Genomic DNA, 18,149 nt, shown 5'->3' on the forward strand with positions numbered 1-18,149 from the left:
TTTAGATTACAGAGAGAGATTCATACACCTTCTGGCTGTGACTGCAGCTATCCAGCTCTGAAAATGAAACCAAAACACACCCTGCAGCAAACAGCCTAAAACAAAAGTAAAAAGCTGATAGACAGCCCAGCTCCACCCACTCTCTGACATCACTGCAGTAATAAACACCCATTTATTAAAGGTACTCTCACTACAAATACTTATATACACACCCATTTATAAACACCCATTTCTCAAAGGTGCTCTCACATGACAGTTACCAGAGCATATCCACAAGTTCTCTGAGATTCTTCCGCTTTTTGCAGGGGTTGAAACATGGAACTATTGTGACGAGATTCAATTTCCCATCTTATTTCTTAATTATATATGTTCCTTTTTTATACTGTCCATAGGAGGTGCTGATGGAACTGGTCTTGGACCATTGAGCCTGGGCGGCGAGGTGTGGGGGAGCGGAGGGCAACAGGGTGTGGGGGTGCAGGCAGGTCCGCTGTGAAGATTGACGTGGCAGAGGCTGCACATGTATGAGGTTTTGACATAATAAGCATTTCACTGTGTCAGATTCCCATTCCCCCTCGCTACAACAAGTGACCCCATTCACTGCGCCTCACTCCTCTTGATCTTCCGCCGTCTACTGTGACATCTAGGCGCGTACCCAGGATGCACATCTGTCGTGGAGGCAGCCAGCTACTTCCTGTGCCCTGTGACCTTTGATGCCCTTGGTGGAGGTCTGGAGCCGGGGGGGGTGGGGGGGGGGGAAACCGGCCGACTTACCGGCGTCACTGGCGTTGCCATGCCACCCTGTTCTTCCCGCTGCCCTTGATGTGCGTTGGTGTCAGGAGGGGGGATTTGGAATAAATGGAGACCGCCGCAGTCTCCTTGGTGACAAGCCTTGGGTTGGCCTCCAGTGCTTCCTCCTCGCTGACAGTGCCCATAGGGCCCTAGGGGTCTCAATGGGATGGAGGGTCAGCTGGAACGAGCTCTAGAGGCCACTGAGCCATCTGCGTGTCCTGTAGGCTCCCCATTGTCTGTACCATGCTGTCGATGCCCTCAGCGATGCTCCTCAGTGACTAGGCCATGCTCTGCAGTACCTTGGCAATGTCCAATTGCATCTGGGACAAATCCCTCAGTGACTGGGACATGATGTCAAGGCCTTCAGCCATGGCCATCACAGACTGAGCCATGCCTTGGACACCACCACTCGCGATCTGGACGTCGTGCTCCAGGTTTTCCATTGAGATTACCACCCTAACAGCATTGGCATCAGTGCCAAGCATTGCTGGCACCATCCCCTGAGCCTGCAAACTTTGGGACTCCTCCAATCGGCCTGGCTGTTGCTGGAATGTCATTGACATCCCCTCTTGAATCTCACGGCTGTGTCCAATCATCTGAATCAGCTCCAGGAGAACCTTGTCCAGAGGCTCAGCATCTGGCTGGGACCCAGCTGTGTCCTGGGATCCCGCAGATCCCCGACTGCTGCCTTCCTTGGATGTTCCTGCTTCCCCCTGATGTGCAACAACAACTGTGTGGTACTCCCTAGATAGTGCCCCCGAAGCCTGTCCACTAATTTACTGGTGGACGGTGCGGGTGATGGTTTGTGACGCATCGTGGGCGCGTTCTCCTCGGAACTCCCTTTCGAGGTGGTCTACAGGGTGGTGGGTGGGGTACTACTCCGGGTGTCCCGGCCTCATCAGATGGAGATCCTGCGAGATGATGGACATGTGGTCAATGAGAGGGAAGGATCATTTTGTCATGAACAGCTCAGTTGCGACAGGCCATCTGGGTGAATGGGCAGTGGATCCTCACCTCTCTCTGGCACAGGCCAACCTGGCTGTTAGTGACAGCTCGCTCCTCAGGCAACCCTGCGGTTTCCGGAGCCAATTCCTCATTGGGGGTGAGGTCTCAAATCGCTGGAATTCCAGCCTGGCAGTGCCCCTGCCAGCCTGGCAGTGCCATGTGGGCACCCTGGTAATGCCGGGCTGGCAGTCCGAAGGTGCCCAGGTGGCACCAGCAATGCCAGGGTACCACCCTGCTCGGAGGGCCTCCAAACCCTGGAAGATTCCCCACCCCTGAATGCCGTTCCAGCTGGTCTTTGTTTGTGGAGACCAGTACTGAATGGTGCTCGCCCATGTTCTCCAAGGCCAAGGGTTTAGATCCCAACTCCTCAGGTATATCAGGTGACCGCATATTAGAGTGAGACCACCTCCTCACTCTAATGTGCAGATTTGCCCAATACTGATCCCTCCCACAGATTGCAATGTCTCGCTAGATCCCGTTAGATGTCGCTGGGCATGGCGAGTCGGGTAAATCCTGGAAGAGGCCACTCCCGACATCCACTGGCCGCATTGTTCGAGCAGGACGTGGCCGGTAGATCACACCCTTCCAATATTTTTCTGCAGTGGGCAAGGTTGGCACCTTTCAAAAGGGTGCCTCCGATCTCAAAGTGAGGTTGAGGTCTCACATATCTGCACCTACAGACATCGTGACCCCCCCCCCCCCCCGCAAACATGGGGAACTCCCCCAACCCTCGACTCCCGAGACATAACCGCCCCCACCCCCTGCCCCCATCGCTAAAGGTCAGCATGCACTTCCCCACCATCGAGGCATGAGGGTGACTCGGTTGTAGTGATCTCTGTATATGTAAATACATGATTGGTTGATGTGCAGACAGTACAGTCAGATGATCACTAGAGGGCAACACCAACAGGCTGTATATAAGCAAGCTCTGTAGTGATCTCTATATGTGCATGTACACAAGGGGTTAATGGGTAATCAGTAGCACCACATGATCACTAGAGGGCCGGACTAACAGGGGTATAAAAAGCAACCACATTGGGTCTCTCGCTCGCTCTTGGGTGCACTGTGACCAGGGCAATAGCAGACTAGTTCAGGTGGCTAGTTGGGTTACGTATAGTTACCGTAGTTAGATCTTGTTAACCTTATCACTAGTATCAAAGTTAAAGTAAAGTCATGCAATTATTGTTATAGTTACTCAAGAAACCTTTTGTTATTACTGGACGAGTTCGAGTCTTCATCGAGATTCAGAAGGCCTCATCACTAACCAAGGTTTGAGTAGCACATGATACCTACCACACAGGTAACAAAACATGGTACCAGGCGTATTGGCTTTAACGGAACTAGTTACATTAGGTTAGACAAAAAGAGAAGAAAGTTCAGACCGGGTATGCGACTGTGGAAGACTTTGCAGCAAATGGATCCTCGGTGACTAACTATGGGACTCATTGGACCTCTAGGGCAGCTGGAAACAACAGGTAATTTAAGTTATGACTGGAAACGATTTGAACAGATATTCCAAATATTTATCACAGCTAATGATTTAAGCACGGTCTCTGACTCAACAAAAATAGCACTACTGCTCTCAATAGGAGGGCATGAAGCTAGAGAAATCTATAATTGCTTTACTTACTTACAAGGTGAAGACAACACCAAAATAGAAGTGATACTCAAAAAATATGATGAACACTGTAAGAGTCAGTCTGTTGAGATGCTGGAAAGATTTAACTCTTGTCATAAGTGCCAGAGAAATGGAGGGCCCATCACTGATTTTATGACAAATCTCAAGTTAATACCACAAGGCTGTGATTATGCTGATTTCAGAGACACTATGATAATGGATCAATTAATTTATGGACTATCTGACAAAAATTTGAAGGAAGAACTTTTATACGATAAGTATCTAACTCTAGAAACTGCTATACAAAAATGCCTTGCTTATGAACAAAAACAAAATCAATACTGTGAGTCTTTACAAACACAGAATCAGTATCTAGAAAACAAAATCCGTAAAAATGGGGCGAACACTCACCACGAGGCAGGATCTCACTCGATGCAACAGCGCTTTATGATTGGCAGCCATCTTGAGCGAGAGCGTTCCGGCCAGTACGCACATACGCACTTCTCAAAAAGAAGGAAAACGGCAAAATACATTCGAGAAGCCGCGCATGCGCAGTTGCGAAAAGAGCGCACAGTAAAGGAAACTCGAATTGCGCATGCGCAATCGATTTCTACGCATGACGTCACAAGCGTCATGACGTCAGAGGACCCGGACCACGCCCACTTAAGAGGGAAATGCACGGAAATGAACAAAAAGAAATGTAAAGCTGCAAAACCCAATTTTCTTACCTCAAAGGACAGAACAATGCCTGAACCTACACCAGCCGTTGAAAATAACTTTCACAACACCCTGGAACAAGCAGTCTGCACCACCCAAAGTGAAGAGCACAATGACAAATCCAAAACCCAAGAAGATGATTTGTTCATTGAACATGAAGAGAATGATAACAACTCCGAAACAAAAAGAGATGATTTGTCTACCGAACAATACACACAATACTACTCAGACATGGCTGAGTTATTCGGATATGCTGATCACAGCATCAGCAAAATGGTTGCAAAGCTCAACACGGCTCTACTCAGGGTAGATGATTCCAATACCATGATGCCATGGCAGATCGTTGATACATTGGATGACAGCAATACCCAAGAAGAAGACGACGCCACATAGAGAGCACAGATCGACTCGACAGTGAGAACACTGCATGACTCCACAGAGAGAGCGATGACAGACTCCACAGAGAGCGATGACAGACTCCACAGAGAGAGCGATGAAAGACTCCACAGAGAGAGCGATGACAGACTCCACAGAGAGAGCGATGAAAGACTCCACAGAGAGAGCGATGAAGGACTCCACAGAGAAAGCGATGAAGGACTCCACAGAGAGAGTGATGAAAGACTCCACAGAGAGAGCGATGAAAGACTCCACAGAGAGAGCGACACAAGCCTCCACAAAGAAAGCGACGCAAACCTCCACAGACAGCTCGGTGACAGACACAAAAATGGAAGCAAGCAAACACTCAATAGCGAACGCCATGCATGAACAAGACAATGAAAGTCTACTAAGCTCACGTGAACAACAAAAAGACTATGACAGTCTACCCAGCTTATTTGAACCATCAGAACCCAGCTCATTTAACCAACAAGAAGACACTGAATGTCTACCCACTGTATGTGAGACAGGTGACGAAGAAATCACAATTCCCGTACAGGATGTGCAGGATCACAGCGAGACTGACAGATCTCAGCTCATCTGCACAGAAGCACTCAACAATCAGAGGACAGCCACTCATGAGTCCAGAGAGACCAAATCAAATGAAATTGTGGATTTGGACTCCAGAAGAGGAGCACCAAGAGTCCAGCGAGACCACGTCAATAGAAATCTTGAGGATTTTGACTCCAGAAGAGGAGCACCAAGAAACCAAAGGTGGTTCAAATGAACCAGAAATAACTCCAGAAGAGGTGCACAAAGAGATCACAGATGATTCAAGTGAACCAGAAATGACTTGAGAAGAGGGATACCAAGGAAGCAAAGAAGAGGAATCAAATCCACCACAAATGACTGATGTCACCAACATCAATGCAACATCAGATCATTCTCACCATTCCCAAGAAGATACGCTCAATGTAACAGATACCACAAAGGACACTGACACCAATAACTGTGACAATGACTCACATCATCCACACGGAACACTCATTGGGCGCAACAGGAACAACAAAAACCGCAAGAAGCACAGCAGAAACAAGAACAACAACAGCAACAATGAAAACAACATGCAGCACAAGAGCAACAACAAGGAGCGCGGCAGAAACAAGAACAATGACAGCAACATCTAAAGCTACAAGCACAACAACAAAAACTACAAGAACAACAACAAAACCAACAAGAAGCATAACAAAAACAGAAACAACAAGCACGACAGAAACAACAACAAGAACGACACCGAAAACGACCAAGACAGAAACGACAACAAAAATGACAAAGACAGACATGACAGAAACAACAACAATGAAACAACAACCTGTACAACACGGTAAGACTCTGCACGTGAAGGACAATGCCACAGCACACTGCAAAACAATGACAAGACTACAAACATGCCAAGGCATGACAAAGAATCTCACAAATTCACATCTGCTCCAGAACAAGCAAGCATGCCAGCTTTCAAGGCAGATGACACACAAGATCAATACCGCAAGCACAGGAAAAAGTCCAGGTCAGACGACAAAGATGACATACAGAATCAATACCGTAAGCACAGGAAAAAGTCCAGGTCAGACTACGGTGTTACACAGAATCGCTACCACAAGTATAGAAAAAAAAAGAAAGTCTAAATCAGACAACAAAGGGGACTTCCGGTGACGGCAGGCGGGAGGCGGCCGCACAATGGAGGGCTCCTGTTCGGCAACGGCATTTTCGGGGCTTTAAGCCCGGTCCCAGGGTCCACGGAGGCGGCAGAAGCAGGGAGAAGGCACAGAGGAGGCACAGTGAAGACACAGGAGGAAAAAAAGAACCAAGAAAAATGTCGAGGGTGAGCAAGAAAACGGCCGGAAAAAAAACAGCTGAAGGTCCGTCGGGGAGTGGAAAGGTCACCGCGGGGTCACCAAGGAAAATGGAGGCTGGAGCACCAGGGAAGGCCGCACTGCTTATGGCTGAAGAAATAACCAAGGTGATGGCTGCGGAATTTGAAAAGCAGTTGGCGCAGATTGTGAAATGCATGGAGACGGTGAGGAAGGAGATGAGGGAGGCTTTGAGTGTGCTGGTGGAGGAGGCGGTTTCCCCGGTGAGGAGGGAGGTGGCGAGCACAGTGGCGGAGGTGCGAGAGCAAGGGGAGGCGCTGAAGGAAGTGGAGGAGGCGTTATTGCAGCACGGTGATCAACTTGCCTCGATGGGGAAGAGATGAAGAAGGTGATGGATACTAACAAGGATCTGCGAGGAAAAATGGAAGACCTGGAAAACAGATCCAGGCGACAGAATTTGAGGATTGTGGGGCTGCCCGAAGGAGTTGAAGGACCGAAGCCGACTGAGTATTTTGCCGCGATGCTGGCAAAACTATTGGGGGAGGGGGAGGATCCCTCCCGATATGAACTGGATCGGGCTCATCGGTCATGGAGGCCTGTACCAAAGGCGAGTGAGCCGCCAAGGGCAGTGACTCTGAGCTTCCGTAGGTACAGTGTGAAGGAGAAGGTCCTGAGCTGGGCCAAACAGAAGCGGGTGGTGCAGTGGGCTGGAGCTGGTATACGTGTATACCAGGACTTTACGGATGAGCTGGCAAGGAGCCGGGCTGCCTTCAACCGGGTGAAGAGGGCACTGTACATATGTAACATGAAAAAAAGTGGAATGTAGTGATCTCTATATGTGCATGTACACAAGGGGTTGATGTGTAATCAGTAGCACCACATGATCACTAGAGGGCCGGACTAACAGGGGTATAAAAGGCAACCACATTGGGTCTCTCACTCGCTCTTGGGTGCACTGTGACCAGGGCAATAGCAGACTAGTTCAGGTGGCCAGTGGAGTTACGTATAGTTACTTGTTAACCTTATCATTAGTATCAAAGTTAAAGTAAAGAACTCATGCAATTATTGTTATAGTTACTCAATAAACCTTTTGTTACTACTGGACGAGTTTGAGTCTTCTTCATCGAGATTCAGAAGACCTCATCACTAACCAAGGTTTGAGTAGCACATGTTACCTACCACACAGGTAACAAAACAAGCTCAAGCAGTTTTCCCACTCTCTTCGGGTGTGTTGTAGCTAGAGGACAGAAGTGTGACCAGCTCAGAGTGCAGAGTGTTATATTCATTGTTAATTTAATTCAATCTTAGTTAATTCAACTACTGGTCTAGGTATTAAAGTAAAGAACTCACAAGTATATTATTTTGCTACTCAATAAATAAATAGTCATCAACTGGAAGACGTTTGAGTGTTTATCATCAAAGTTAAGTATAACTCGGCAAGACAAAGGAGTAGCATATATATTACACCTCTGTAATATAACATCGGTCTCACACCCATCCATCCTCTTGTGCATTGGGTACCATGTTGGCGGTGCCAGGTTAGCAGTGTCAGGGTGCCCCTTGCCCTGTCCCCGACCACCTGGGGGCGCCGATGGCCTCCGAGGCCCCAGCCCCCTGGCACGGCCATCGCGCCTGATCTCCATTTGTGGAGACCAGCACTAATCCCCGCCCGAATGCGGCCTCGTCGGTACGGCCGGTGGTTACTCGGAGCCGGGAGAATGCGGCCTGAACCCGACCACCTAATGGCTGATTTAAATAGTGAGGGTGTGATCCAGATTGTGCCGGGTTCAGCGAGTCGGGTGACTTGCGATCGGCTCGGCGTCTGGCACGAGACCCATTTTGGCGCCTCTCCCGCGATGCGCCGGCACAATGGGATAGGCGCTGGGCGCAATGCGGTTGGAAAATCTCGCCCAAACGTGTTTGATGAGAATTTAGTGACAGTGTGTCTGATTTTCCTTTCACAGATTCTGGCACAGGTGATGGTACTTCTCATAAATGTTGTGAGCACCGTGTTCTGTGGACATTTCGGAAAAGTTGAATTGAACGCTGTTAATCTTGCCACAACGGTGAGTTTATATTCACAATGTGTATATTTATTCATCATTTTGTATCCTGTATATAAGAACATAAGAACTAGGAGCAGGAGTAGGCCATCTGGCCTCTCGGGCCTGCTCCGCCATTCAATGAGATCATGGCTGATCTTTTTGTGGACTCAGCTCCATTACCCACCCACTCACCATAACCCCTTATTGTTCATAAAACTATCTATCTTTGCCTTAAAAACATTTAATGAAGGAGCCACAACTGCTTCAGTGGGCAGGGAATTCCACAGATTCACAACCCTTTGGGTCAAGAAGTTCCTCCTCAGCTCAGTCCTAAATCTACTTCCCCTTATTTTGAGGCTATGCCCCTTCGTTCTAGTTTCACCCGCCAGTGGAAACAACCTGCCCGCTTCTATCCTATCTATTCCCTTCATAATTTTATATGATTCTATAAGATCCCCCATCATTCTTCTAAATTCCAATGAGTATAGTCCCAATTTACTCAGTCTCTCCTCATAAGCCAATCCTCTCCACTCCGGAATCAACCTAGTGAATCTCTTCTGCACCATCTCCAGTGCCAGTACATCCTCTCTCAAGTAAGGAGACCAAAGCTGTACACAGTACTCCATGTGTGGCCTAACCCAGCCTCCTACTGGCTACAACATAACCTCCCTGCTTTTAAACTCCATCCCTCTAGCAACGAAGGACAAAATTCCATTTGCCTTCTTAATTACCTGCTGCGACTGCAAACCAACTTTTTGCGATTCATGCACAAGGACACCCAGGTCCCTCTGCACAGCAGCGTGCTGCAATTTTTTACGAATTAAATAATAGTCTATTTTGATGTTACTCCTACCAAAATGGATGTTTACCAACATTGGGCCACATTCTCCGATTCCGAGGCTAAGTGCAGAGGATCTGTGGCGTTTTACGTGGAAAATATAGTCGCCACCCCCTCACCGATGCTGCGAACGATGAGCGGAAGCCGCACCACATAAAAGAAGTGAAAATCGCTTATTGTCACAAGTAGGCTTCAATGAAGTTATTGTGAAAAGCCCCTAGTCGCCACATTCCGGCGCCTGTTCGGGGAGGTTGGTGCGGGAATTGAACCCTGCTGCTGGCCTGCCTTGGTCTGCTTTAAAAGCCAGCTATTTAGCCCAGTGAGCTAAGCCAAAACTCCCAGCCTCTACAAATTAAACGGTCGGACAATGGGCGGGTCCAGGTGACGCACTGAGGCCACCCCTGCGGCGCACGCCGCGATGACTCCGTTTTGGAGGGGGCGGAGCATACGAATCCTGCGGCAAAAAGGTGCCGCCCCTGATTTGGGCGTCAAAATGGATTCGCCGCCCGCTTGCCGATTACGAAATCGGCGTTGATTTCGAAATCGGTGTCGGGGAATGGAGAATGTCTCCCATTGTACTCAATCTGCGAGACCCTTGCCCACTCACTTAAACTATCTATATCCCTCTGCAGACTTTCAGTGTCCTCTGTGTATTTGGCTCTACCACTCACCTTAGGGCCATCTGTGAACTTTGACACATCACACTTGGTCCTCGACTCCACATCATCTCTGTAAACTGTAAACAATTGCGGCCCTAACACTGATCCCTGAGACACGCCACTGATCGCCAACCAGAAAAACACCCATTTATCTTCACTCTTTGCTTTTTGTACAAAATAGTGATAGTGATGCAATTGCTGGCTTCCTGGTCAGTTTCAAGCTTAGTGCTTAGAGGAGAATGAGGTTGGACTCAGTCCCAATGCTCTTCGTGGGCAGGTAACCCTCTGACAGTCACTTGTCTCCTACATGGGGACTGGATGTTTATGCAGGTTTTTCCCAGGCTGCTGGGCCAATGGGTCTGTGTCAATTAAAGCAACAATTGCTTTAGTAAATCTACAGTGTGAAACAGATTGGTAAGCTCGAGGAAATACTTGTCAGGAAGGAAGATGTGTTGGGCATTTTGAAAAACTTGAGGATAGACAAGTCCCCCGGGCCTGACGGGATATATCCAAGGATTCTATGGGAAGCAAGAGATGAAATTGCAGAGCCGTTGGCAATGATCTTTTCATCCTCACTGTCAACAGGGGTGGTACCAGGGGATTGGAGAGTGGCGAATGTCGTGCCCCTGTTCAAAAAAGGAACTAGGGATAACCCTGGGAATTACAGGCCAGTTAGTCTTACTTCGGTGGTAGGCAAAGTAATGGAAAGGGTACTGAAGGATAGGATTTCTGAGCATCTGGAAAGACACTGATTGATTAGGGATAGTCAGCACGGATTTGTGAGGGGTAGGTCTTGCCTTACAAATCTTATTGAATTCTTTGAGGAGGTGACCAAGCATGTGGATGAAGGTCAAGCAGTGGATGTAGTGTACATGGATTTTAGTAAGGCATTTGATAAAGTTCCCCATGGTAGGCTTATGCAGAAAGTAAGGAGGCATGGGATAGTGGGAAATTTGGCCAGTTGGATAACGAACTGGCTAACCGATAGAAGTCAGAGAGTGGTGGTGGATGGCAAATATTCAGCCTGGATCCCAGTTACCAGTGGCGTACCGCAGGGATCAGTTCTGGGTCCTCTGCTGTTTGTGATTTTCATTAATGACTTGGATGAGGGAGTTGAAGGGTGGGTCAGTAAATTTGCAGATGATACGAAGATTGGTGGAGTTGTGGATAGTGAGGAGGGCTGTTGTCGGCTGCAAAGAGACATAGATAGGATGCAGAGCTGGGCTGAGAAGTGGCAGATGGAGTTTAACCCTGAAAAGTGTGAGTTTGTCCATTTTGGAAGGACAAATATGAATGCGGAATATAGGGTTAACGGTAGAGTTCTTGGCAATGTGGAGGAGCAGAGAGATCTTGGGGTCTATGTTCATACATCTTTGAAAGTTGCCACTCAAGTGGATAGAGCTGTGAAGAAGGCCTATGGTGTGCTCGCGTTCATTAACAGAGGGATTGAATTTAAGAGCCGTGAGGTGATGATGCAGCTGTACAAAACTTTGGTAAGGCCACATTTGGAGTACTGTGTACAGTTCTGGTCGCCTCATTTTAGGAAGGATGTGGAAGCTCTGGAAAAGGTGCAAAGAAGATTTACCAGGATGTTGCCTGGAATGGAGAGTAGGTCTTACGAGGAAAGGTTGAGGGTGCTAGGCCTTTTCTCATTAGAGCGGAGAAGGATGAGGGGCGACTTGATAGAGGTTTATAAGATGATCAGGGGAATAGATCGAGTAGACAGTCAGAGACTTTTTCCCCGGGTGGAACACACCATTACAAGGGGACATAAATTTAAGGTGAAAGGTGGAAGATATAGGAGGGATATCAGAGGTAGGTTCTTTACCCAGAAAGTAGTGGGGGCATGGAATGCACTGCCTGTGGAAGTAGTTGAGTCGGAAACATTAGGGACCTTCAAGCAGCTACTGGATAGGTACATGGATGACGGTAAAATGATATAGTGTAGATTTATTTGTTCTTAAGGGCAGCACAGTAGCATTGTGGATAGCACAATTGCTTCACAGCTCCATGGTCCCAGGTTCGATTCCGGCTTGGGTCATTGTCTGTGCGGAGTCTGCCCGTCCTCCCCGTGTCTGCGTGGGTTTCCTCCGGGTGCTCCGGTTTCCTCCCACAGTCCAAAGATGTGCGGGTTAGGTGAATTGGCCAATGATAAATTGCCCTTAATGTCCAAATTGCCCTTGGTGTTGGGTGGAGGTGTTGAGTTTGGGTATGGTGCTCTTTCCAAGAGCCGGTGCAGACTCAAAGGGCCGAATGGCCTCCTTCTGCACTGTAAATTCAATGATAATCTATGATTAATCTAGGACAAAGGTTCGGCACAACATCGTGGGCCGAAGGGCCTGTTCTGTGCTGTATTTTCTATGTTCTATGTTCTTAATTGCCATTTATATACAACACATTAACTTGGGAAAGGTTACAAGAAGCTTTACAGAAGTCTAATGCAGGGGCAGATCTATTATGAAACTAATGAAGCTTAAGCTTCAGGGCCCCTAATCCCGGAGGGGCCCCAGAAGCGACTTTAGTCCACATTGCTTAAAAATTTTGGGTCTACTGTATGAGAAGGGTTTTTTAAAAATAATAATATGAATAATATAGTGTAATTCAATACAAAATAATAGTTAAAATAAAAATTAAAAGGTTATTAAAGTATCATGTAGGCTACACTTTAAGTGTAACTAGATGGTCTGCACACTATGAAGCAGTCCGGGCAATTAAAAATGGATATATGGGTATTTTACAAACTCTCAAGAACTTTGAAGACTCAGAAGAGAAGCCTGAATGTAAATGAGATGCAAAGAATTTATACCACAAGTTGGTAAAGCTGGAATATGCTATTTTAACAGTCGTTTGGGAAGAAGTGCTGGAGCGTTTCAACAAAACAAGTAAGAAACTCCAAACCCCTGGTTTTGATGTATTTGAAGGTTATCTTCTGCTATCATCTTTACTTTCGTTTGTTAAAGAACTCAGAGAAAATTCAGCCGATAGGATTGCACACTATGAATCAGAAACAAAAGGTTTGTGTGAAGATATCACCGCAAGTTATTCTGATGCTTCCAAACGCATTGTTACAAGGAAATTTTCAGATGGAACAAGTGGTATTGCTTCTTTGAGAGGAGCTGACAAATTTAGGATAGAAGTTCTACATCAACTCTATGACTGCTTGATAACCCAGTTACACAAGAGGATTGACCCATATGAGCAGATTGTGAAAAGGTTCAAGTTCCTCTCAGAATTGGTGAACAATTCTGAAATTGATGAGGACAGTATTAAATTTATAATATCGTATTACAAAGATGATATTGACCACAAATTAGTAAACAAGTGTTGTCAGTTCAAAGAATATTTGCACCTTAGGAAATCCCAGACCACAGAAGAAAACACGCCATCTAAAATGCAATGCGCAGAAGTTCTTCAGCTTATTTGTGAGCAACACCTAATTGAAGTGTTCCCCAATATTACTGCTGCACTTAAGCTGTACTTGACAATGCCTATCACGAGCTGTGAAGCAGAAAGGAATTTTTCAAAGCAATCCTATATAAAGAACAAATTTTGGTCTACCATAACTGAAGAACGCTTAACTTCTTTATGCATATTATCTCTATAAAATGACATTGCAAGGAAGCACTCTTATGACAAAACTGTACGTGAATATGTTGCTAGAAAAAACAAGAGTTTTTTGTAAAATGTGCTTCATGTAGTATGTATTCTCATAGGTGTCTAAAATAAGAGATTATATTGACTGTGGTCTTTTCTATGTTTTATTTCATCATTCTCTGATGCATCATGCATGGAAATAACATTTCCCTAATTTTCATCCCCCCATAACTCGAAAATTATAAGGCACAGGACATTTTTATTCACACCAGTGACTTTGACATGTGAGATAATCCAGTACAGCAATTTTAATCAAAATCTGAGATGCAGTGGTTAAATTTTTTAAAAATTTGTGGTGATCTGCCGTGGAACAACCCCATTGAAGAAGATAACAGTGGTTACCCAGACCTCGTTGCTGGTTGCGAAGGGGCCCCCATAACATCTCAAGCTTCAGGGCCCCAAAAATGTAGGTCTGCCACTGGTCTAATGAGATTGAAAAATAAAACTGGACACCGAGACAAAGAAGGAGACATATGATGGGTGACCAAAGGGTTGATCAAGGAGGTAGGTTTGAAGGAAAGTCTCGAGAGGAGGAGGAAGAGGTGGCGGGACAGAGAGCTTTAGGTTGAGGATGGAAATTCCATAGGTTTGGACCCGGGTGGCTGCAGGAACGTCTGCCAGTTGGAGAAGCACAGAGTGCTCGGAAGGTTGGAAAAATGCAAGGGAGATGGGGAACGGAAAGACCACGGAACAGTTTGAAACAGAAGGATAGGAATTCTAAAACTGACGCATAGATTCGATCGGGAGCCAATGTGGGTCAAAGCGGGCACAGGCAGAGAGGATTTGGCGTGTGTTAGGAGACAGGAAGCAGAGTTTAGCACCAGCTGGAGTTTAGGGAGATAAAAGCAAATTACTGCGGAAGCTGGGATCCAAAACAAAAACAGAAATTTCTGGACAATCTCAGGAGGTCAGGTGGAGAGAAAAGGGAGCCAACGTTTCGAGTCTGCGTGACTCTTTGTCAAAGCTCGAGAGAACTGGCAATGGGGTCAGATTGAAACTGTAGTGGGTGGGGGGAACGCGTGGAAGCGGTGGGGCTGGATAATACTGCTCACCTTTGTTCTGCTATTCACACATTCTAATCTCTTTATGTGCCTCTATCAACACCCTTCTTAGCCTTAATCACCCCCGTTTACATTGCTTTTAGACGGGGGGCAAACAAAATATTCCGAAGAATTGCAAGCCGCTGGGAAGAGGGAAGGAATGAAACACTGAATACGGGGGAAAAAAGCACAACTTGCAAATAAAATAGATTGTAGCGTGCATTATTTCACCGTGGTGACATCCACGATGATATTGCTTTTCTGTTCTTTATTTGCTTCTCTTTATTTCTTTTGGCCAGGTAATAAATGTAGCAGGTATCGCCGTAGGTATGGGCTTGGCTACAGCGTGTGACACACTCATGTCTCAGGTAGGCGTAGCTAACTCCTGATTGTTATTATATTTCCCACTAGGATCCATAAAGAAAAATAATTACATTTACCGCATGGCCCCCAAGTGAAGAAATTGCCAAATAAAAATAGCTTTTTGTAAATTCTACTCTGAACATGAATCAGAAACAATGTCAATTAAACATTATTTGCCATGAGTGCCATTGTTGATACAACCATAGGGAACATCAGATGCAACAAAGGCTATCCCATGGAGTTAATAGTCAATCCACGGCACTTGTATGGTCCTAGTTCCAGCAACACAGTCCTTCCATGCAAAATACCAGTCCATTTCCTTCAATGACTTAGCAATTTTCTACAGATGGCAATTTCCTCATAAGTCGTGTCCACCTGTGAAATCTACCCGATATGGTACACTTCGTCTGGAGTCATCCAATCTCTCAACCCCCAACAGCTGTAGTAACATGGATCTACCAGAACTGCCTTTACCATGATGTGGAGATGCCGGCGTTGGACTGGGGTGAGCACAGTAAGAAGTCTTACAACACCAGGTTAAAGTCCAACAGGTTTGTTTCGATGTCACTAGCTTTCGGAGCGCTGCTCCTTCCTCAGGTGAATGAAGAGGTATGTTCCAGAAACACATATATAGACAAATTCAAAGATGCCAAACAATGCTTGGAATGCGACCATTAGCAGGTGATTAAATCTTTACAGATCCAGAGATGGGGTGACCCCAGGTTAAAGAGGTGTGAATTACATCAAGCCAGGACAGTTGGTAGGATTTCGCAGGCCAGATGGTGGGGGATGAATGTAATGCGACATGAATCCCAGGTCCCGGTTGAGGCCGCACTCATGTGTGCGGAACTTGGCTATATGTTTCTGCTCGGCGATTCTGCGTTGTCGCGCGTCCTGAAGGCCGCCTTGGAGAACGCTTACCCGGAGATCAGAGGCTGAATGCCCTTGACTGCTGAAGTGTTCCCCGACTGGAAGGGAACATTCCTGCCTGGTGATTGTTGCGCGATGTCCGTTCATTCGTTGTCGCAGCGTCTGCATGGTCTCGCCAATGTACCACGCTTCGGGACATCCTTTCCTGCAGCGTATGAGGTAGACAACGTTGGCCGAGTCGCACGAGTATGTACCGCGTACCTGGTGGGTGGTGTTCTCATGTGTAATAGTGGTATCCATGTCGATGATCTGGCACGTCTTGCAGAGATTGCCATGGCAGGGTTGTGTGGTGTCGTGGTCACTGTTCTGAAGACTGGGTAGTTTGCTGCAAACAATGGTTCGTTTGAGGTTGCTCGGTTGTTTGAAGGCAAGTAGTGGGGGTGTGGGGATGACCTTGGCAAGATGTTCATCGTCATCAATGACGTGTTGAAGGCTGTGAAGAAGATGACGTAGTTTCTCCGCTCCGGGGAAGTACTGGACGACGAAGGGTATTCTGGCGGTTGTGTCCCATGTTTGTCTTCTGAGGAGGTCGGTGCGGTTTTTCGCTGTGACGCGTTGGAACTGTCGATCGATGAGTCGAGTGCCATATCCTGTTCGTACGAGGGCATCTTTCAATGTCTGTAGATGGCTGTTACTCTCCTCCTCATCTGAGCAGATCCTGTGTATACGGAGCGCTTGTCCATAGGGGATGGCTTCTTTAATGTGTTTAGGGTGGAAGCTGGAGAAGTGGAGCATCATGAGGTTATCCGTGGGTTTGCGGTAAAGCGAAGTGCTGAGGTGACCGTCCTTGATGGAGACGAGTGTGTCCAAGAATGCAACTGATTTTGGAGAGTAGTCCATGGTGAGTCTGATGGTTGGATGGAACTTATTAATGTCATCGTGTAGTCGTTTCAGTGATTCTTCGCCGTGGGTCCAAAGGAAAAAAATGTCATCGATGTATCTGGTGTATAATGTCGGTTGAAGGTCTTGTGCGGTGAGTAGGTCCTGTTCAAACTTGTGCATGAAGATGTTGGCGTATTGGGGTGCGAATTTGGTCCCCATGGCTGTTCCGTGCGTCTGGATGAAGAACTTGTTGTCGAAGGTGAAGACGTTGTGATCCAGAATGAAGCGGATGAGTTGCAGAATTGCGTCTGGAGATTGGCAGTTGTCGGTGTTGAGTACTGAGGCTGTTGCAACAATGCCGTCGTCATGGGGGATGCTGGTGTAGAGTGCCGAGACGTCCATTGTGACGAGGAATTTTCCTGGTTCAACTGGTCCATGGGTGCTGAGTTTCTGTAGGAAGTCCGTCGTGTCGCGACAGAAGCTGGGCGTACCTTGTACGATGGGTTTCAAGATGCCCTCGATGTAGCCAGAGAGGTTCTCACACAAGGTCCCATTGCCTGAAACGATAGGGCGGCCTGGTGTGTTAGCCTTATGTATTTTCGGGAGGCAGTAGAGATCTCCAATGCGGGGAGTACGTGGAATGAGAGCACGTTAGGGTGCTCTGAAGATCTGGATCCAAGGTCTTGATCAGTCTGTTAAGTTGGCGGATGTGTTCCTTGGTCGGATCTGCGGGTAACTGTCTGTAGTGTTCTTGGTTGTTCAGTTGTCGGTATACTTCTTTGCAGTAGTCCGTTCTGTTCAGTACGACAGTGGCCTCCCCTTTGTCTGCTGGTTTGATGACGATGCTGCGGTTGGTCTTGAGTGCACGGATGGCATTGCGTTGTGCTTGGGTGACGTTCGGGGCTGTCTTGTGAATGCGACTGATGAATCTGGCATTGACGCGACTCCTGACGGCTTGAGCATACATGTCGAGTCTAAGGCAGCGGCCTTCCGGAGGGGTCCAATTCGACTCTTTCCTCTTCGGTTGCCGCACCGCAGATCTCTCGGTCTGCTGTTCCGGTTCATTGGTAGTCTGCTTGGATTCGCTGTTGGCCTCTTGGGGTCTGTGGAAGAATTCCCGGAGCCTCATTCGCCTGATGAATTCCTCCGTGTCTGCCGCGAGACTGATGGGGTCCATTTTGGTGGTGGTGCAGAAATTGAGCCCTCTGCTGAGGACTTCGATTTTGTCTGGTTGAAGGGTGTAGTCTGACAAGTTGACAATAGATTTCCCTGTATTGTTTTCTACTGTGACACCGGGGGTGGCTTGGTTGCTGCCGGTGGTGATGCTAAGTTTCTCAAGCTTTCTGTTCTTGGTGTGCATATAGGTGGCATAGTATTGTTGTCTCATCTGTTTGGCGGTGTTCCGCAGCTGGTCTGCTGCGTC

General features: G+C 47.2%; 1 protein-coding gene across 1 annotated transcript in view; it reads left to right on the forward strand.

Moving 5' to 3' along the window:
• The window catches only part of LOC140386931 (multidrug and toxin extrusion protein 1-like), a 113,485-nt gene that overhangs the window by 9,047 nt on the left and 86,289 nt on the right, over positions 1 to 18,149 (forward strand). Inside the window, exons 2-3 of the mRNA XM_072469835.1 lie at positions 8,340 to 8,441; positions 14,911 to 14,979. Of these exons, the coding sequence (XP_072325936.1) occupies positions 8,340 to 8,441; positions 14,911 to 14,979 (171 nt within the window). The remainder of the gene's footprint in view (positions 1 to 8,339; positions 8,442 to 14,910; positions 14,980 to 18,149) is intronic.

Source organism: Scyliorhinus torazame, chromosome 12, assembly GCF_047496885.1.
Source record: "Scyliorhinus torazame isolate Kashiwa2021f chromosome 12, sScyTor2.1, whole genome shotgun sequence".
In the NCBI taxonomy this organism is placed as follows: domain Eukaryota; kingdom Metazoa; phylum Chordata; class Chondrichthyes; order Carcharhiniformes; family Scyliorhinidae; genus Scyliorhinus; species Scyliorhinus torazame.